Source organism: Carassius gibelio, chromosome A25 (genome assembly GCF_023724105.1).
Source record: "Carassius gibelio isolate Cgi1373 ecotype wild population from Czech Republic chromosome A25, carGib1.2-hapl.c, whole genome shotgun sequence".
Lineage (NCBI taxonomy): Eukaryota > Metazoa > Chordata > Actinopteri > Cypriniformes > Cyprinidae > Carassius > Carassius gibelio.
In genome coordinates this window covers 12196984-12219978 of record NC_068395.1, presented here as the reverse complement: position 1 = coordinate 12219978, position 22995 = coordinate 12196984, and the positions used below count along the sequence as shown (strand labels likewise).

At 38.8% G+C, this 22995-nt stretch overlaps 1 protein-coding gene across 4 annotated transcripts in view; it reads left to right on the top strand.

The window, feature by feature from the left end:
* The window catches only part of LOC127946935 (S phase cyclin A-associated protein in the endoplasmic reticulum-like), a 105265-nt gene that overhangs the window by 450 nt on the left and 81820 nt on the right, over positions 1–22995 (top strand). The window contains exons 1-11 of one of the 4 annotated variants that reach the window (XM_052543763.1): positions 2376–2508; positions 4447–4564; positions 7180–7256; positions 7716–7913; positions 12903–13003; positions 15575–15691; positions 18693–18820; positions 18906–19147; positions 20007–20333; positions 22507–22674; positions 22790–22856. In XM_052543763.1, coding sequence (XP_052399723.1) covers positions 2377–2508; positions 4447–4564; positions 7180–7256; positions 7716–7913; positions 12903–13003; positions 15575–15691; positions 18693–18820; positions 18906–19147; positions 20007–20333; positions 22507–22674; positions 22790–22856 — 1675 coding nt within the window. In that variant the 5' untranslated portion in view covers position 2376. Of the gene's footprint in view, positions 1–2375; positions 2509–4446; positions 4565–7179; positions 7257–7715; positions 7914–12902; positions 13004–15574; positions 15692–18692; positions 18821–18905; positions 19148–20006; positions 20334–22506; positions 22675–22789; positions 22857–22995 lie in introns of those variants that run through there. The other 3 variants (XM_052543762.1, XM_052543765.1, XM_052543764.1) reach the window with 3 other exon arrangements.

Sequence of the window (22995 nt, the reverse complement as noted above, 5' to 3'; positions counted from 1 at the left end):
GCTTCTCCGTTGCTACAGTTATTGTTGCTGTCATTCTTACATTGGATTATTAATTGTTACCACTGTAACACTGTATCTATCTGTCAACAAAAAATGGTGAAATTCTTCTTTTTGAAGATGCCTGATGAAGGTCATGTGACCGAAACACTGTTATTAAACCGTTTTGATGATTTCGCACTAATTTACAGTGTGCAGGGATTGTTTTCTTTTGTGCATAACATTACACAAAAGTAACACAATGCAACATCGCATTAGCATAACGAGGAAATGCAGTCAAATAAATGTAATGGGTGGTGTAAATGACTATATCTTGCATCCCATTTTTTATATATATATATATATATATATATATATATATATATATATATATATATATATATATATTGCATGGCTGCTTTTCAAAAAAAAAAAAAAAACATGAAATTATTGGCTCTAAATGATTTTAATATGTGAAAACAAAGAGCACAGAGACTCCAGAAACGCCCTTCAGGTCCTAGACCTGATCTACGTGTTTATTTTGCGATGTATGACCATCTAAATCTATTTTATCCTGCTTAGTATAAAGTTGCTTGAAAAATAAATACCTGAACATGGAAGACTGAGACAGAACTTGAACTCGGGCATCAGTTTGTTGGATTACTTGATCTATAGTGTTGTTTTTACAAAATGTGAAAGTAGAGGGAAGGAGTTATAGTAAATATTGTCTGTGGAACCGGGTTTGTCTGTTTAGACAGCATCAGCAATAAAGTGATCGTAGTCATGAGTTTTCCAGGCCTGAAAAAGCCATTAAAAGTCTTAAAGGATTAGTTCAACCAATAATACATTTATGTAATTAATAACTTACCCTCATGTCGTTCCAAACCCGTGAGGCCTCTGTTTATCTTCTGAACACAGTTTAAGATATTTTAGATTTAGTCCGAGAGCTCTCAGTCCCTCCATTGAAGCTGTGTGTACGGTATACTGTCCATGTCCAGAAAGGTAACAAAAAAAAAATCAAATAAGTCCATGTGACATCAGAGGGTCCATTGGAATTTTTTGAAGCATCGAAAATACATTTTGGTCCAAAAATAGCAAAAACAACGACTTTATTCAGCATTGTCTTCTCTTCCGTGTCTGTGTGAGAGAGAGTTCAAATCAAAGCAGCTGGATTTCCGGTTCGCGAACGAATCATTCAGTTCACCAAATCGAACTGAATCGTTTTAAACGGTTCGCATCTCTAATATGCATTAATCCACAAATGACTTAAGATGTTAACTTTTTTAATGTGGCTGACACTCCCTCTGAGTTCAAACAAACCAATATCCCGGAGTAATTCATGTACTCAAACAGTACATTGACTGAACTGCTGTGAAGATGAACACCGAGCCGAGCCAGATAACGAACAACAGATTGACTCATTCTCGGACTAAATCTAAAATATCTTAAACCGTGTTCCGAAGATAAACGGAGGTCTCATGGGTTTGAAACAACATGAGGGTGAGTTATTAATGACATCATTTTTTATTATTGGGTGAACTAACCCTTTAAAGAATTGTTGAGCATCTGTTTCGGTACATCATCATGTTGTGGTTGTTTTTTAAGTTATATTTTTGTTTAATATTTGAGAGCAAGTTACCTGAGCAAATTATTTATCAAGTAACCAGCTGTTTTATTCCAAGTAAACCTGCTCATTTTTGAATCGCTAAATCAATGTCTGATTGACAAAATTGACTTGGATCATTTGAAAAAAAGCTGTTTATTTATTCAAGCTTGAATGCACAAATGATAGTTATATAAACATGTTGAAAAAAAATATATATATACATATATAATTAGTACATTTTCATTAGTTTAAAAAAACAAGTTATATAAATGAAATATTATATAAAATAATTTGTTTACAAAAAGGTGACTATTACATACCGACTTGAATCTTGCTGTCTTCAAACCGTAGATATTTTTGCACGCTGTCATCCTCGCGGCTGCGTCTGTTCCACATCTTGTTGCCGTGTCTCTATTTGCATCTGTATCCCAGTGTGAGTTCTGCACCGCCGAGCTCCAGGTGGTCATTGAGTCTGCGTGGTGTCCGATGCAGACGCGCTGACACACAGCCCTGCCGCCTCCAGCACATGCTGGACGAGTGGGCGTCCTGCCGTGTGCACATGACTGCACAGAGAGAGGAGCTCTGCACAGTACTCGGCCCAGCTCTGGAGCGTGACTATGCTACAATTAAGACTGCAAAACAGTAGCGGCAGAGTCACTGTGCGGCTGAGACTTTGCAGAGAGATTTTCCCTATGTCCAGGAGGAATTTGTCCTGCTGATTGGCAGAGGCATCTACTCGGCGAGCTAGCAGGAGTCACGCTCAACCACGGGGCTATTTTTGGTCTAGCTGTCAAATGACGATGACAGGCCATTCGTGCAGTGGAGATGCTGGTGAAGGGGGAAAACAGGTTGCCATAAACAAACTTGGTAGCATGTCAGGGCCGGATATGGATGAGGAACCTGCTTACAGACTCTACTTCTACTCTGTACGTACCTTCTGTTGTCCTCTCATCGTTCTTTCTGCTTCTGCATTTAGACGCGCTTGAAACTCTATCCTTGCAGCGGCTTGCAGCTCTGTTATTCATCCTGAAAGCAGTTCTTTGTAGCTGGATGTCCTTGTTTTGCAGTTCTACAGAGGGTCGGTTCAATCTAACTCCAGTGACCTCGGGTGTCAAGGGGCCTGCTGGTGATTAGGTCATAAGCCCGATTCGTCTCACACATGCGTGGAGCACTGACCTGAGATCAGACACACCCTTCTCACTTTTACCTTGGTTGTTTTGCACGGACGGATGCTAAATCAGGAACGGCTTCCCCCTTCTGCCGAGATGCACGACAAATGTAGACTCAGTCCTTCCGTTGCCAGTCAGCTGCCAGAAACCTGGAGAACCCAGAGTAAATATTTACCATCCAAACACCCTGCTGACAGGCAACAAGCTCATTTTCTTGCGTGTCGTCTCTTTTAATTTGCAAAAATGGTTCGTTTTGGAATCTCAAAGCCTCATTCATGCTTATCTCCCGACCTCTAGAGAGTAAAACTGTGTAATGAAGGCTGTTGTCATCGGCTAAGTAGGTCAGTTGTGTATTTTAACCCTGAGGACATGAGATAGTGGCAGGGGAGGACTGTACAATGTTTATGCATGTGTAAAAACCAGTGAGCCTTATTAAATATTCTTCTCTGTGAGAGAATGTGACTGATGGAACAGCTTTGCGTTTGTGTAACAGTGGCATATTGCCAACAAACAACTGAATAATTAACTATATGCCAAATTATATATTTTTTGGTTAGATTATTATTAACTACTTAAATGGTGTCTTTCCTACCGTTCTGGACCTTGAATGTGGAAGTTGTGTTGCTGCCTACAGACGGACGGAAAACCTTCGGATTTCAGCAAAAAAAAAGGGGGTTATGGGATCTTATGGGTTAGGAGTGACATGAGAGTGAGTTATTAATGACAGTATTGTAATTTTGGGGTGGACTACCCCTTTAATAGGCCAAACCGCACTGATCAGTGGTTGAGGATCCATGTGTGCATTGAACATACCACTGTTTGTCTTTCTACTGGTGCTGCTGACGTGACGTTGAATAACCGGCGATCTTGGCATCACTTGTGCTTATATTATCACCTCTGGAAAGTCCTATAAGGAGGTGGTGTGAATTAATGGTAATTATTATAATGACGAACGTCTTCAAATCTTGGACGGAATAAGCTCACTCTTGCCAGTTGCTAAGAGCTCTGCTTTTAACTGTGGCTGTGATTATGAAAAGGACAAGGATATATCGTCAGAGATGACTTTATAGCTTTATTTTAAAAGAAAGCACCACAAATAAAGAAATGGTTAACTCAAAATATTAAAATGTATCATCCTCAGGTCATCAAAGATGTAGATGAGTTTGTTTCTTCATCTGGACAGATCGGAAGAAATGTAGCATTGCATCACTTGTTCACCAGTGGATCCCCTGCAGTGAATGGGTGCCGTCAGAATGAGTCCAAACAGCTGATAAAAACATCACAATAATCCACAGCACTCCAGTCCATCAGTTAATGTCTTATGGAGCAGAACGCTGTGTGTTTGTCATTAAACTTTTAACTTCAAACAGTTACTAGTCCTCTATCCATAATATTCATTTCAAGAACAGATGGACCTTGTCACTTGAGGAAACATCATTATGGATTATTCTCAAGACATGAACTGATGGACTGGAGTGGTGTGGGTTACTGTGATGTTTTTTATCAGATGTTTGACTCTCATTCTGACGGCACCCATTCACTTCAGAGCATCCATTGGTGAGCAAGTGATAGAATGATGAAATGATGTTCCCATGAAGAAACATGAGTTTGAGTGAACTGTTCCTTTATTTGTGGAGCTTATTTCTGAACTATTTCCCCACCCCTAGTTGCATGTGGTTCTTCTGTTTGCTACAGGCCTCTTTCCAGCGGTCCAACAGCCATGACAAGGTGAGGAAGATCGTGGCCGAGGAAGGCCGGGCTGCTCGAAACCTCATTGCGTGGAGCGTCCCAGTGGAGAGCAAGGAGGAAGAGGGTGAGATCCATTCAAACGCACTCATGCACACATATAATAGGAAAGCTGCCATTTGCATTGTGTTGTTTGGTAAATACGGTGTAGATCTTGGAGAAACCACACCAAGTTAGGGAAACCTAAGTTTTTTTTTTTTTTTTTTTTTTTTCTTCTCAATAATTTTTTAAGAATAATATAAACAGGTTTTTATAAACCCTGCAATTTAAAAGTCTGGGGTCAGTAAGCTGTTTATATATGTATATCTTTGTGTGTGTGTGTGTGTGTGTGTATTTAATTATTTATGTTTGTTTATTTAGTTGTTTAATTATTTGTTTAATTGTTTTTATTTATTATCATTATTATTATTATTTATTTTTTTAAGAAGTCTCTTATGCTCACCAAGGCTACATTTATTTACAACAATACAGTAATTTTGGGAAAAACTTGTACATTTTAAAATGATTGTTTTTCTATTTGAATATATATATTTTTTTAATGTAATTTATTCCTGTGATGTAAAGCTGAATTTTCAGCATCATTCCTCCAGTCTTCAGTGTCACATGACCCTTCAGAGATCATTCTGATGTGCTGATTTGCTGCTCAAGAAATATTTCTTATTATCATCAATGTTGAAATCATTAATACAAACCATAATACATTTGTTCGGGATTCTATGATGAAAAATAAAAAATAAAATAAATAAATATCCAAAGCATTTATTTGAAATCGACAATCATTTTTGATCAAATAAATGAATAAACGTGTTCAAAAATAAATGAAATATTACATGCGATGCATTTCTCTTGCAGTCAGAAACAGTCTCTCATCCCACGGGGCTCATCGCCCATCAGGCCTCCACTTCAAATACATCCTGCTTTGTATAGAGACAACATTTGCAAAGCAAATGTGGGCGATGAACAAGTGCTCCAAATCTGTCATCCCCTCTCTTGTACCTGGAGTTACAGCACACTCTTTGGCGTAGAGTGTGTGTGTGTGTGTGTGCGTAAGCTGACCCAGATCTTCTGTTTCTCTGACAGTGTCCCTGACAGGTCACCACAAGGGTCTTTTGTTAGTTGGGGACTGCAATATGTGTTATGTCCGAGCAAACACAACTAAGTGTACACTTATTAGTTAGAAGTGCTGATTGAGAATCAGTTCTGTCCCCTCATATCCTGATAAAGAGGGTTATATTCACTAGAAGAGGCTGATGACTGCAGAAAGCTGATCCTGTGTTAATACTGAAAACACAATACAGGCCCTGATCCCAGACCAGTTTTAATATTCAAAGATACTTTATGAAATCAAGCACTGGCTAAAGATGTAATAGAGTAATAAAACAGAGGAGTGTCTAGGTCGTATTTCAGCCCTAAAAGTAAATAAGGAAAAGGTTCCACCTTATATTAAGTGGCTTTAAGTACTATGTACTTACATCAAAAAATAAATCCAATGTACAGGCACTTATTGAGTTCATACTGTATTGCAAATACACTGTTGCTGCTATTGAGGAGAGATACGGGGAAGCTTAGGGACAGGTTTGGAAGTTTGGGTACAATTGAGGGTGGGTTAGGGTGTAAGGGTGTAAGTATAAATGAAATTACAGAAATTAATTACAGATGTAAGTACATACAAGTATTTATACAAATATAAGAACAATTTAAAAACATACATTTAAATGAATCATTTAGTACAATGCATTTATTGTGTACATGCAAGTACAAAGTAGTTAAGGCCAACTAATATAAAGTTGGACCAAGGGAAATTTATTATGAATTTTTTTTTGTTTTTTTTTGTTTGTTTTTTTTGCATGAAGAAACTGAAGCCTATTTGTAGCTATTATGATTTGTTTTCATTTGGTTTTTAGTTTTCATTATTCTGAATGTCATGTTGGTGTCATTCTTGCTTGACACACGAAAAAAAAAAAAAAAAGCCTAACATTTGTGCAATAAATAATACTCTGACGCAAATTACTTTATAGTAAAATATATATATATGTATGTGTGTGTGTTATTATATTTTTTATTTTAGAATTAATTAAAAATAAAACATGCTTATTTAAATATATGTTAAATAATAAATATAATATTTAATTGAAAATAAAATAATATACATGCAGTGAATGATTAAATACAATTATTTATTGTATTAATTATTTTTAATTTTTTATCGCTTTTGTATTATTATTATTATTATTAATAATAATAATAATAAATAATAATATTATTATTATTATTATTATTATTTTGTGCAAGTAGTATTGCAATGGCTATATTTAGAATGGATGATTTTTTTATTTTATTTATAATTTGTTTTCAATAGCATGCATGATGTCATTACAAACATTTGAATTGATCCTATGCTAAATAGTGATGTAACCTCATGATTGAAATAAAAAATTGTGAATTCTTTTACAATTATTTTCTGCAAAATTGATTAAGTATTCCTGATTTAAATTCATACAGAGCCTTGTTTCATTTTAGGATCTGAACGTTAAATAGGTCTTCAGTTACAATAAATTCACAATAAATGCTCTGATGTCACCCATGTAAATTTGTTAGGTGGGATACTCTGGAGTGGACACATAAAGTAATGTGATATTTATATTGCTTTTAACCTGACCGTGTTCTTCTGTTCACATGCAGCTAAATCGAAGATTCACGGTAACAGCAATGCAAGACCTCAACGAATCAACTCCGGGGTCCACAGGAACAAAAAGCAGGTGCGACTCATTTGTATAAGAACTAGTTTTTAGTTTCTGAATCTTTTTTTAATACCTAGAGTAACTGAAAACACTACTGCCATACAAAACCGTTCATTATATAATGTCTCTATTTGCATGCACAACAAATCTGGAGCTAGGCAAAAAAATACTTGATATGAAAATAAACAAGCAGGTCTAAATCAGAAGAAAATGTTTCTTTGCTTTCTTCAAGGAAAAGTAATAATTTAACCAGGAAACTTTGAAATGGAAAGCTCCAAATACAAATCTCTTACTAATGTTAAACACTAGGGGGCGTCAGAGCCCCTTTATTGGGGTCTTAAGTCTTCCAGAACTTGACCCCAGTGTTTAAATATCATCACACACTGATTGTTAAAACCGTGGTTAACCCATAAAGTTCATCTGGCCAGATAGAGGTATTTCGATTATCTGAAACATACTCTCATCTGCTCTTAACAGAACTCAACACTGGACTGCAAAAGCACACCTGGGTCGATACTGGACAAAGGACCTGAGAAGAGCCCCACCAAGACGAGGCAGCCACGGAAGGTGGACCTCCGAGCACGATATTGGGCCTTCCTGTTCGATAATCTCCGGAGAGCAGTGGATGAGATCTACGTCACCTGTGAATCCGACCAGAGCGTGGTGGAGTGCAGGGTATGATTATATATGACACTTAGACCGTCAGCAAACATTTATTAGCTCTTAACATTTGAAACGGAATATTTGATAGGTTTCTAATGCTATAGTTTTTATTAAAAAAATAAAATAATCTATGTATATGCACTCTATGAGCACTAGAGGGAGTGAAGCATTGCGATGAAGCTCCTCCTCCTCCTCCTCCTCACATTCCTTTTGTTTTCTGGCTTGTGTCAGAAAGGGGTTTGGTGAGAGAATTATCACTGCACCTCTCCAGGGCTTTTCTGGAGATGGATGACATGTGTAAACAAAGGGCCCCCCGCCCCACTCCTTTCGTGTTTGTGTGTGTCGGGGGGGGTCAGGATACGAGGTCTAGGTGACATCACAAAACACTTTTTCCACCCCAGGTTCTTTGTTTAGTTTTAGTAAAAGCAGAAAGCTGATTGCAAAACATGTACTACCATCAGCCGCTATGACCAATAACCTCTCAGCACGCAACGATCGCAATAACCATTTGTCACTTCAGGTTGATCAACAGTGTTTTTGTGTCCGGTTTGGTCTTGGGACATTTGTTTGAGCTCTGTTAGCTTTGGTTGGCAGAGTCCATGTCGGGGCACTCACTGTGTTTACCCTGGCAGGTATGTGGAGCCGGGCTGTATTTGGGCCCCTCGTCCCTGCTCTAAACTGGCTCTGATTTATCGATTGGCGTGTAATCTAGAATTATGCTGAGCAGGGTTCAGCCAACCACTCGAAGCTAACCGGCCCGCTTTGAGGTTACCTTGTTGACAGCCGGCCTGTGTGAATGTGTGTTTCATGTCCGGTGGATCTGTTCACACTTCCTGTCCCTCTGGTATGAGTCGGTGTATGTGACCGCGCTCTGCTACAGATCTGGAGTTCACTGCCATGTGACCGTAGAGGATTGTTTGATGAGATACAGTAGGAAATGACTTTTACATACAAATAAATGCTCCTTTATAAAGATATAAATCTATGATTCGGCACCTGATTTGTTTTTTTATGTACATTTGCTGGCACATCTTTTGTTACATAATTGCATAAAGGTATCTTTTTTTAAATTTTTAATAAAGTGTATAAATTGTGATGGAAAAACTGTTAAAATAAACATCTTGCTTTTTTCATAATTGTTGGATCGTGCCCAGTAAAACAAGAACTATGGATCATTTTAACTGTGTGTATTCGGTACAGCATTTGCAGGAAATGATTGTGTGTAAAATGGTTATTTTCCCAGCTCTCAGTTTCACCTGTGTCTCAGATACTTTATCCTCTGTCAGTGTTGGCTGGTTCATGATTTTGTCGGGTGGGTTGATTTATTTTCATATTCAAGTAACGCCCACATCTTTAACCCACAGCCCAGAGGACTAATTAGTTCTTACCTTGTCTCAGGCTTGATTTATGTCACATCAGCCCATGGACAAGACTGTTATCCTTCTGAATATGTGAATTGGTCTATGAAAATGAGAGATGTTATCTATCAGAATTGTTTTTGTGTGTTTGAGAGGTCATTTCATTTTTCATATGACTGAATAACCCAGTAAGTTAAAATGTTAACATATTAAGCATTTTCCCGTCAAGTGTCTATATAAGTCTTTTGAAATTAACTGAATTGTATTCTAAATGTATAAGGATTTTTTTTAAGGGCACTCGGCTGTTTCCTGTCCACTTGTTTTCCCTTAGCTGTTGCATTATGGGCCAGTTTCACCCTCCACCATTCCCTAGTGTTGTTAGCTAGCTCCAATCAACAGGCCTGATGCTGGACACATCTTTCACTAGGTCTGACTCCCCTATTAACTAAAAGCAGTGTGGACCTCTCCTCACGATTGCCACTCCCCCTTTACTGCCCATCAATCACACACACACACACACACACACACGCGCGCCTGTTTCAGAGCATCGCCTGCTGTCCCACAGATCATCAGTCACACCACAGGCTCTGGTCCTGATCTTGAATGCATTTGAATTGTGTCTTAACGAACAGGAAATTTGGGTATTCCTGACTACCTCACAATATGATACACATTGTGATACAGGTGTCAACACATTGGGTAAACTCTTCTCCAGATTCAAAAACAAATTGTAATCATTAGATTTGATAGTTCAACGTGTATGTTAATGAATTCCAATCATTTGTGAAAAGGCTGCATGTGCACAAAAGACTAATAGACCACATGGTTAACAATAAAAATTCAACTAATATGTATCCACCAAAGCATTTTTAGCCAGCTGAGAAAATGCCAGGCACTCTTCTGAAAGTGGCCAGCTGATGGCGCTTGAGAAAGCTTTGGTGGGACAGCGTTTTTCCAGCTGAGATGCTCTGGATGCTATGATTATTAAAATCTGTGGCAGTAACGTATTACTAGTATCTAATTTTTAATATTACTGAATATAAAAATGGAATAACCAGCAATAGGTGATTGTCTTCAGAAGTTTTTTTTTTTTTTGTTATGCTGGTTGAAAGTCTCTTCACATCCCTGTAGCAATCATTAAGTTAAGTGGCAGAAATGTATTTACCGTATTTTTCGGACTATAAGCCGCACCTGAGTATAAGTCGCATCAGTCCAAAAATACGTCATGACGAGGAAAAAACATATATAAGTCGCACTGGACTATAAGTTGCATTTATTTAGAACCAAGCACCAAGAGAAAACATTACCGTCTCCAGCCGCGAGAGGGCGCTCTATGTTCTCAGTGTAGACTACAGGAGCACTGAGCAGCATAGAGCGCCCTCTGGTGGCTGTAGACGGTAATGTTTCTCTTGGTTCATTTCTCTCGGTTCATGTCAAATTAATTTTGATAAATAAGTCGCACCTGACTATAAGTCACAGGACCAGCCAAACTATGAAAAAAAGTGTGACTTATAGTCCGGAAAATACGGTACCTGTATTTATATATTCTGTGTAAGGCATAGGACCAAGAAATGTGTGTCCAATCAAAACACTCTGTCTGAGCGTTTTAAATGGCTTTCCTATCTCCCTGTCAATGTATGTATCTGCATACTTCTGCTCACCCTGTTCGCGCAGACAGGATAAGTCATCAGCGCGTTCATGCACGAGGTGCAGACAGAGCAAGAATGGCAGACAAACATCAACAACCCGGTCTTCCTTCCTGGTATTGTAGTACTTGTAGTAAAGTTTTCTCGCTGGTGAATGACCCATGATGGCTTTGGATGGCGATTGTAGGGAGGGTGGGACATTCACTTTCAGTGCTATCAGGCTAATATTAGCATTTTCCAAAATTTCCTATTGCACCTTTAACTTCTCCATTATTCAGAAGTTCAAGTAGGATGGCTAGACGCTGTAGTATTTGTCCTGCCTCTTCTCCAATGATTGGACGGCTGGATAAAAAGTGACAATGACAAGTGCTGCGTCTTATCCAAAGAATGAACTTTTTTTTTTAACTCTCAGCCACACAAAAAAAAGCAAACATTTTCATGAATTCGAAAGTTTACATCCGAATGGCTTTGCACAAAAATTGTTTCTTTCGTATTTCATGAATGAGGCCCATTGTCATGCACCACAACTGGATTGCAATTGAAACTGCAAATGAGGAAGACGCTGCATACCTACAAAGGAGTGAACCTTGTGGATCATATTCAAATGCACTCCACTTTTATCATGTATAGTTCATCAGAAGTGGCTCTGAACACTACGCAATGCAACTTTGACAGCTTTAGATGACCTACTGCTTCATTAATAGATTTGTAGGAAACTATTCAAGCACATAAATTAAGATTGATTATGACTGGCATTGAGGCAGATGTAGTAAATGTAAGCAGTTTTTTTTTTTTTTTTTTTTTTTTAATCTTAAAAGCCTGTGGTAGGTCTAAGGTTGTAGAGCTGTTCTAATCTGTGTTGTGCAAGGCTTTGCGACACTCTCTAGCATCTTTGTTGGAGCCAAGGGATTCCCCAGAGTCCCTACAGCGCTCCCAGATCGAATATCGGATAGACAATGAACATTTCTTCATTCGCTGCACACTCTTTGCCAGTAACTAGAAATGATTACAGCCTCAATCAGATTTGCCAGCCCCCTTTTGCAAAGCTAATTGGTAATTTCAGCCGCACCTCTTGTGGAAGACCACTGAGGCAAGAAAGAGCAGCACCACTCTTTTTCCCTTTCCTTTAGTCCTCGTCCTTTTCTTTTTGTCCCCTCCTGGTATTTGTGAATGAAGTGCTTCTGGTGGGTGGGTGGTGGGGTGTGAGATGTGCTCCAGTAGCTACAGATGCCCACTTTTTAGTAGAGACAACAGGGTGTTGGTTTACACGAGTCCTTCAGTGTAAGCAAGTTTCGGGGGCTCGTACGGGATTCTGTTTAGCAGAGAATTCACTAGATTCTGACAGGGGTCTCGGCTGGGGCCCTGCTCATTGTTCCTTCAAAAATGCCACAAAAGAGATGTCAGGGTGGGGGGCCGATCTGGCCCTCTTGCATGGTCAGATCAGGTCTCTGGGGTCATTGAGATGAATGTTAACAGGGCTGAACTATAATGACAGGGATTGGGGGAGGTCGATTTGGATGTTCTGAATTAAATTGTATGTTTGGTGGGTTGTTAAACTGAAATAACTCTGACTTGACATTGGCAATTGCAGACATTTGTTGCCACTTTTAACATTTTGATAGCTCATAGATCAGGGTTGTCCTGTCCTGCTCTTGGAGGGCCAATGTCCTGCAGAGATTAGTTCCAGCTTGCACCAACACACCTGCCCGGTAGTTTCTGGCAATCTTCAAGACTTCGATTAGCTAGTTCAGGTGTGTTTAATCAAGGTTGAAGCTAAATTCTGCAGAACAGTGAACCTTCAGGAACAAGATAGGATACCCCTGACATAGAACAACTCTTGCAACTTTTGACAAGTCTCTGCAAGCACATCCTTTACAGTCAAGAAGGCTTTGAGTTTTGATTGTTGGTCGGTGCTTAAGCAAATATCAGAGTTGCATGTAACCCTTATCTCATTGAGGCTTTCACAACTAACAGCACACATGCCCCCTCCCCCCCAGGAGGTCCTGATGATGTTGGATAACTACGTCCGTGACTTCAAAGCTTTAATCGACTGGATCCAACTACAGGAGAAGCTGGAAAAAACAGATGCTCAGAACAGGTGATCTGTGTGATTTTATATATAAATATATGTGTGTGTGTGTGTATAAATGTTGATATATACATGTACATATACAGTTTTGCTCATAAGTTTACATCCCCTTGCGGAATATGCAAAATGTTCATAAAACAAGAGTGATCATGGAAATTACATGCTATTTTTTTAATTTATTAAGGTCTTGAATAAGCGATTTCACATAACGGATGTTTATATATATATATACAATATATATATAAAAACATCCGTTATGTGTTTTTTCATAGATACATATACTCCACAAGACAAAATGATAACAGAGTTTATAAAAATTATCCCGTACAACAGGGGCGGACTGGCCATCTGTGTGATCTGGAGAATCACAGAATGGCAGGTACTCCAGGATGGCCGGGGGGGCGGCCCACCATCCACCATGCATGCAGTCATCACCTGTTTTTTTTCCCCCACTAATCTGTTTTAGACTCCAGTACTATAGATGGCAGCAATGCACATTTAAGTTGGATGCCAGCTAAACTGGCCGTGGCCACCAAGTAAGGAGAAGAAGTGGAAGAGTAGGAAGAAACCAACAGCAAAGATGTTAGACTGAAGAAGCATAGAAATAAACAAACAATATGTTTATTTCAATATGTTTAAGTCGCACTGGAGTGTAAGTCGCATTTATTTAGATCCAAGAACCAAGAGAAAACATTACCGTCTACAGCCGCGAGAGGGCCCTCTATGTTTTCAGTCTAGACTACAGGAGCACTGAGCAGCATAGTTCATTTTTCTTGTTTCATGTCAAATTAATTTTGATAAATAAGTCCCACCTGACTATAAGTCACAGGACCAGCCAAATTATAAAAAAAAATACGAAAAATATGGTAAGTATTGAACAAGAGAGGAGAAAGAGAGTTACTTGCTAGGGATGAAGTTAGGAAGTGATATTCAGGTTGCTACATTTTTAATGATTACAGTAGTTAAAACAGCTAAACTTCAACATTTTAGCTGTAAAATGCCACATGCAGTAGCTAATATTAAGATATATTTTGTGCTTTTACTTTTATTCAGGCTGAGCTTAGACCAAGAGCAGAGAAAGACACCAACTCCAGCTCAGCTTTAAATTACTTTAAGCGTCCCAAGTCAGAAAATCACATCCTAGAGTTTTTTTTGTTTTTTTGTCAAACTACCCTCAGAAGAAGACAAAATACCTGACCTGTTTAAACACAAAGATGGCACAGACAGACTGTTGTCGAGTTTCTGTGTGCAGATTGCATTGGGCCAGGTTTAGTCAAAGTCCATGGCCGTTTTTTAGTCCCAGTCCGTCCCTGCCGTACAAAAGTTTACATACCCTTAAATATTAGTTCTGTGTGTCATACTATGTATTTTTTTTTTTAAATATCCTCCATGTCTTCCACATTCTTTGGTTTTCCAGCATCTTCTGCATATCTGAACTCACAAAAGGTGAAAACATTTACTAATGCTCAAGAAGGCAACACTATGCATTAAGAGCCGGGGCTGTAAACTGAATGAATTGGAGGATCAGGGTAAATTGTCCTTATTTTGTCTTTGGAAAACATGTAAGTATTTTTTAATAGCTTCTGAAGTGCAGTACTAAATGAGAGGGAAAAAAAGAAAATAAATGTACACATCACCATCCTGTTCAAAAGTTTACAACCCCCGGCTCTTAATGCATCGTGTTGCCTTCTTGAGCATCAGTAAATGTTTGCTCCTTTTGTAATTGTTATGGTTGAGTCCTTTAATTGTCCTCAGTTTGAAAAGATGGATCTAAAAGTCATACAGTCATTGTTGGAAAGAGTTCAGATATGCAGAAGATGCTGGAAAACCAAAGAATGTGCAGGACCTGGATGATCTTTCTGAAGAACAGCTCGCAGTTGAACTGTTCAAGACATACAAGGGACTCATGAACAACTATCACAAAACATAAAAACAGTCAAGGATCATTCTGGAAATGATTGATTGTATTAAGATGTAAAACTTTTGAATGGGTCATTTTTACAAATTCAGTTATTTTATCTTGTTGAGTATATATAAACATCTGTTATGTTAAATAGCTTATTCAAGACCGTACTTAAAAAATAACATGCAATTTTCTTATTTCGTTAAAATGATGAACATTTTGGATGGATATGTGGATGGATATGTAGGCTTGAGGACTCAACTGTATAAATCACAGACAAACACCAGCGCCTGTCATGATTATTACAACACACACACACACACACACACTCTCAACATGTTCACAAACCCTGCTTTCAGCCTGATCAATGATCAATTTGTGTTGATTCACTGTTTCACTGCCTAACCCCTTTATGTAATGAGTAAGTGACCACAACAATAGTACATTGATTATGGTATAAGAGCAAGAGCTTTTAAGTTGTGTGTCAAACTGTAAAGTACTCTTTAGAAAGCTCTACATTTCTACAGCAGTTGAATGTGTGTCCTTTAGAAGCATCCAAGCCTGCCCTGGTCCTAGCATGTCTGTTTATTAAATATTTTTGTGAAGTAGATGTTTATACGTTTGGGTTCTGTTCCAAATCAATACCTTTCTTTGACGGTTTCATTCTGTTCCTGCAGGCCCACTTCTTTAACTTGGGAAGTTCGAAAGATGTCACCAGGGAGACATGTAATGTCCAGCCCCTCGTCAGATCGTATTGTTCCATCACCTGGCGTTCGCCGTGCCCTAAATTTTGGGTAAGCCAATCCAGTTACATCCATCACACCCAGGATCACTCAAAAACATTTCCCTCAAATACTCACAAGTACTTTTTTCTCCAATATTCTTGTGTTATCCACTCTAACCACATGGTACCATATGCCATGGCAACTAATCACAAAAAAAATAATATTATATATATATATATATATATGTGTGTGTGTGTGTGCATAAAGTCAAATGTTTTTATGATTGTTTACTGCTTTTAAATTACTCAATACCTTTTTTTTTATAGAGATTGTTGTGAATTATGACAGACTGTTTCAGGATTTTGTTTCATAATTGTTTTCAGTCTTTGGGGGTGGAAAAAAAATCAATAACTCTTTTATGGCTATTTCCTAAAGATATGTGTCCACTGTAGGGGAAATCATGCATTTTAGTATTCATGTTCCATATATTATAAGAACTGATCACTGTGAAAATTATGAACCCATTATTTGATTAGTAATGTTGTACAGGAAATATTTTAAGTGTTTCACCTATAAAGTATTCTGGGAAGTTAAAAAAAGAAAAAGAAAAAGCTGTTAAAGAAAATGTGTATTTCATCCATATTCTCTGCTGTCGTGAAATATATTAAGTGTCTAAAACAATAAATCTGATCTGGACCAGTAGATACCGGTTGTGAAAAAATACAGCTAATAATGTGATATTTAGGAAAATATTACTGTATAGTAGTGTTCATTTTTTTCAGCTATTAAGTTTTTATCATATTTAGTTCAACTTGTCCTGTTTTAGTTTTAGTCAAGTTTTAGTCAGTGGAAACGTACTAATTTTCATCATATTTTCGTCGTACTGTATAATGGTTAAAATGATGAAAAATATAATAGAAGTTGCTGTTTCCCCAATAATCACAAATAAATAGAATATTAAATATTTTACCTAATCTAACGTTAGTGTACAGATTTAAAACAGGATTTCAATTAAGGCTAAATGAACACCAAAGAAAATATATATACATTTAAAAGAAAGTAATCACTTTAACCAACAGGGCACTCAGTATTCTGGGAAGTTTGTGTGCACTGGGAATCATATTTTTCAAATAAAGTCAGGGTAACTCTCATTTTACATACAGCACACAGTGAAAATGACATGAATATGATATATGTGCAAATGCACAAGGCACAGAATAAATCTGAAATCACAAGTTTATAGTTTAAAGCATTCAATTCACACAGACTGACCATCATGCAGAGAACACGCGATCATGCTGGATAAAAATACACATTTATTTACTTATAGTATTATAGTGTTTGCCTTTCTATTATTAATAATATTATAAAAGCAATCGTTATAATACTTTCTGTATACATTAATTTCTTTGTTTAATTGTTCTATCTGATTATTAGACAGACTTCTATCCATGTTAGACACAACTGTTAATGACGATGACAAACGAGAGCGAGCGTGAGCACTGTGTGTGCTCAGGCACTGCCGCTCTCAGCGCCATCAAAATAAAAGTCCCGCCTCGAACACATCAGCCAATATCGACATCGGCGATATATCGGTCGACCACTATTCTCAAATATTATAACAGAGAAATTCCCAATAGCATTTATATTTCTTTTTTAAAACAATGGCAAAAAAGCTGCACAGAGGTTGCATAAGTAACATTACCACTATCACAAACAATACAGTTGAGATCCATCACAGAACACAGAGTGGCTGAACGACACTTTGGTTTAAGCAGTATACCTCAAATGGTGATCTTTACAATACTTGTATATTTTTGCTTGTACAATACTGTATATCTGTGTTTTCAGATCATGGCGCCTCTGCAGAGAGAGTGTGTGTTGAATGGTTGCCTGATTGCATAAAGCAAAAAGCCAGGAAGAGTAAATACCCTTTTAACAGAAAAGCTCTGAATGGAGGATTTGATCTCTTGATATCTGGCAACCGCAAACATGAACACGCGCGTAATAGTCTCGTACAACAGATGTTGCATGTTCATTTAGTCTCAATTATCGAAAAATTACCTTATCTCGTCATAGTCTCTTTTTCGTCAGGAAAAAACAATTTGACGAACATTTTTCGTCATAGTTTTAGTTAACGAAATTAACACTAATGTATAGGAACTATATTCAGTATATTATATCATTTGCTATTGCAAAGCAAAAACTGATACACTATTGTTTGGAAAATGTAACAAATATTCCGTTCTTTGGATCTTTTTTTATTTTTCATTAACTTTTTAGTATTTATAAAAAGTATACTCACAATTTAAGAAATAGTCAGTTATATATCTGCTTGAATCTGGCTTGAACCCCTTTATCCTTGCCCACAGCATGCTAATTGACACTGGTGTCTCTGTTGGCAAACTGTGGCGACTCTCAACTCCTAACAGAGGAGCAAGACTTGAGGCTCCCTGCATTAGTTGTTGTTGTTGTTGTTTTTAAGCTGGTAGTGTGAAAGGAAGACAGTTGATAATGCGATTAGAAATGCCACTGAATGCTCAGATGGAGAAATCAATGGCAGATATAATACATATCTTGGCCTCGCTACGAGACCGGAAAGACTACGCCCGTCTGGCAGAGGCTGGGAGGAAAAGAGTAATCGATCCGCAACAGCCTAAGCGTTTTTTTTAATGCGATTTTTGCCGGGTTCTCTTCAGGCCTGTGCTTGAGACTGTTGGGGGTGCAGATCTAAGTGTGGTTAAAGACTGCTGAAGCACGGCCATCCATGTCTGTATTCCGCTGTAATTGGATGCTGCAGGAAATGGATATTGATCAAAACGGAGGGCCCTCGTTTTGAAGTTTCCATTTTAGCTTGCAGTGTTTGAGGATGCCCAGTGCAATGATGCATAGCTAGAGCGTTTGTGATGACTACCCATAGAAGGGGACTTTTTAACAGTAAAGACTGTAAAACATTTGTATCTGTTGTAATTGTGCGACTTTTGATGAAGAACACCACCTGGCTACTTTACACTTGGGCATTTGAATCTGAGATCTCTGGTTTAAATGGTGTGTGTGTGTGTGTTTACAGGGGTCCCCCTCCCACTCTGGCTGTGGCACGTCTCTCCCACACTGGACCAAGCTGGGCGGACCGAGTCAAGTGTTCCCAGTCACTTCCTGTTGTCAGCCCAAGTGTCAACATCCCTGCTGAAAAACCAGGTGAATGGATCTTCTGTATTGACAGTCATTTGTTTTCAGAAGCATTTCTGTGGTTATGTATATATCTATGTCCATCAATCCTTAGCAAAGAAAGATGCAGAGGGCTGGGAGACTGTGCATCGTGGCCGCTCCATGAGGCCACGCTCCAACACCATGGTCGCCAAGGTAAGCCCCGTTCTGGCACATGTAAGCCCCAAAGATGACAGCGACAAGGAGAACCAGAACATCCAGCCCTCCCCCCAGGAAAAATCTCAAGAGGTGAAGGAGCAAGAGCAACCCATACCCCAAGAGCAGAGCCAAGAGGTGGAAAAGACCTCCGTCATCGAGGTACTGACGTCAGCCAGCCTTCCTTCATTAATTATTCAGGGCTCAGGCATAGATATGAAGACTCTGTAACATCAGAATGTTTTTGTTTTTGTCACGCTGTGTACATAGATACACTGTCCAGACAGGCCAGTATCAAGTGTTCAAGCATCGATTTTGTACATGTTTATCAGATTTAATGAGGTTTATTAAATATTGATGATATAATGTCTCAGGTTACATTTGGACAATACGAAATAGCCAATAGCTCTGTTGCAAAATCTAGTGAGATGCCATACTATCTACTTCCTGCATAGGCACCTGCGACTGATTTGGAACGCTCTGTGATGGCAGCATCTCTCAAAAATAGTTTATTTCGATTTTATCATTGGCATGTATCTAAGCTAATGTCACAGTATGCCAACTGGCATTAAATGTCACATCGTTCAGCATTAAATAAAACATTCATTTCTTTTCACTAAGCTTTTTACATTGCAATGTGGTATTGTCTTGGAAGCAACAAAATGAAGTTGGCTACCTTATGGAACAGCCTTCACATCCAGAGCCTTGTCTTGAAATGGTGCCTATGTATGCAAGCTTACTAGGTTTTAGAACCGAGAATGAAGTTGAGACTGTGGTGATTCAAAATGACTTGTTTGCATGTTTGTGGTTTTTGATTGAACAGTTCTTGGTATGCTACATGTTTGTTTTGAAATGCATGATATTGTGTAATTATTTAGCATGCTGTGTTTCTTTAGTTCTATTAGTTTTCTTGCTGCTCTCGTATCTACCAAATAGTCTGTCATACAGATGCGGCAGTTAGTGCTGTGACATGCATGTTTGTGTTCATATCTGTGTGTCCATTTGTGTGTATATTGCACAGCCCCCAGCTGAAAATAATGAAGAGCCAGGGCAGAGTTTCAGCGCCCCCTCTGAGGACACGCCACCCCCCACCTCTGACCCCACGCCTCCCCCTACCTCTCCACTTTCGCAAGCCCAGTGCTCGGTTTTGGATTCCGTTCCAGGTCCTCCTTCTGTAACCCTTTCCCAAACAGAGGAGCCGGGTACTGGGCAAGCTAAAGAAGAGAAGGGGATGGAGGGGTCTGAGTGGAAGGTCGCGGCACCATCGGAAAAAGTGGAGACAGCGATCTACGTTTCCCTGGCAGCGATGACACTGGAGAGCATGCTGGACCCCACAGAACTTTCCACTGTGAGTGCTGAGAGAAACAGGCCAGGGTCAGGACTGCCGCCTAAACAAAGTCAATCCCAAAAACCTCCAGGCGATACAGGATTACCCCCATCCCTCCTCCTTTTTCTCAGCTAGTATATGTATGTGCGTGCTGACAGGGGTGAACTAGTATCACTGCGAGTAGAGAACAGGAAGGCCCAGTGTTTATAGAGAGTTGCCACAGTTGCTCAAGTTTTTATTTTAGGCTCGTCAAGTGTCCCCTGCACCAGTCAGACAACCTGACTGGTTTTCTACCCATGGGCTGTCATTGACCTTGACCTCCCTTTGAGCCTTGACCTCCCACAATCTTGCTAAATTCAAAGATACCAATACACATGCCCCTTTTCCAGCAAAAGTGGCTGTTCCTGGTGCAACCAACTAGCTGCATAATGTTATGCTTTAATAATTTTTTACTTGAAATTCAAGTCTATTTATTGGTTTAACTATTTGAACTACAGAGGTTGGCCAAATGGCTTTGCTTCAGATGGTATGGCTGTAGAAGTGAGATGGTGACTCCTGTTTTGGCATTCTGCTTATGTCCTGTCTCACTCTTATAAGAGAAACCTCCAAGGGTTTAATTAAGGGTAAACCCATAGCATTTTCTGTGAGCTACCAGCTCCCATTACTCAACGGGTGTTGGCCTCTGTACAAAACCCAGTCTGGAACAATGGAGATGGATGAGATTTAAACGCCCAGACAGAAGCACAATCTCAGCCGAGTCAAAATCCGGAATCATTGCTTCCGAGGCCCAGACACCACCTCTCTGGGTGGGTCAGATAAGCCCAGCTCTGTTTAGACTCCAGGTCTAAGACCAGCAGGCGAGCTGTTGAGAGAAATCCAGCTCTTATTGTGCTCGTTAGCATGACGTCTGACACTGACCTCAGTGCAGCTCCGGGCGTCTCCATTTTCTCCCACGACTGTCTGAAATTGGCACTCTGCATACTGTTCACTCGTCAGGTTCTGAAAGCGGGGGTCAAGTGTTGTGGCCTCTGATGGCAGTGGGTAGGATACTTTTTCCAAAATATTTTGGCAATTTAGCAGTCATCACGAGGCATGAAGACTCACAGGTGCACCTGTGGAAGGAATGTATTAGCAAAAATGTGCCCCCCAACAAATCCCCACATTGTTACCACCCTAAAATTGGAATAAACCCCTTCTGCCTACAGGTAACTATTCTCCAGAACACTAGAGTCACCTGATGGCATTTTGCAAAACAGGCTGCACTGGGTTTTTGGCCATCTTAAAGAGGTTGTAATATTGTATAAGTTTTATTTTGTGAAGGTCTTGCAAAAACAACTGTATTTGGTGGGTGGGTGGATGTAGCATTTTCATTTCGATAAGCGTATTTTAATATCAACAATAATTAAAGTTATTTTCAATATTCATCCTGCATCCAAATTGAACAAGTAATATATTTATATAAATGTAGTTATAATTAATAAAGCAAATACATTTATGAATTATTATATTTTTTACATATATACATATATTTTTACATATATTTCATTTACATGAATCTACACAATTATATACATGCATGTATTAAACATTTATATATATAAACTTATATTTGTTTACATGATTATATTGTCATATTTTTAGCTTATTTCTTTGATATGTGCAACACAATTGTTTTGCTAAACATTCCAAATTAGCCCCATTTGCCAATTGAGAGCAAGTAAAGAGCAATAGAATAGCTAATAACATCTTTTAATCCTATATTCACAACACAACACGGCCTCTCATACCTTATTGATTAAATTTGTTCTGTCATATCAAATAAGAACTCCTTCCCATCTCCCCGTCCTTATTGTGGTTGTGCTGCATGATTTCGTTATGCTTCCCCATGCGTGGTTTTTGTGATTGATTATGTTTATGGCATGTGCCATTATTTGATTTCATTTTATCTCTGTTCAGTTTCTTACAACATCGTTTGCATACGTTTTGTGGTGTGCAGGCTTTCAGCAAACATTAAAAATTTGGTTGCGTTACAGAAATCCGAGTCTAGCCAAATTTCAGCTGAAATGATTGCACCATGACCTAATTGAAGTTGCGTTGCCTGGGCATGAACTCAAAAGCCTAGTGTGGTGAACTATATGGCACTTTTTGTGGTGACTTCAGTGACTCATTATGAGTGTTTTGTGCCTGTTGTCAGCCGCAATCCATGGCTGAAGTTTTGGCTAAGAAGGAAGAGCTGGCCGACCGCCTGGAAAAAGCTAACGAAGAGGCAATCGCAAGTGCCATCGCAGAGGAGGAACAGCTGACTCGAGAGATCCAAGCAGAGAACAACGAACTGGAGACTGACAACGAGAGCGACTTCTCTGTAAGTAAGCCCTAGTGGTTTATTTGACGGATGTAATTATAACAACATCAATATTCTTGGCTCTTATATGTGTGTTTTCTGAATTTGGTGTCATTTTTATTTTGGTCTCTTAAAGGCAAGTATCGGGAGTGGCAGTTGTGGCTTGAGTTTAGACTGGAGCGAGATGCTAGCTGATTATGACGGTAATGATGCGAATAACATACACATTCCTAACTATATTTATAAATCTATAAGGTAGTTCTGTTCATTTAATGATGGAAAATGAAATGGTCAAAATTGCTGGAATGAAATGAATATTTATTTTGCCTTGTAATTAGTGGT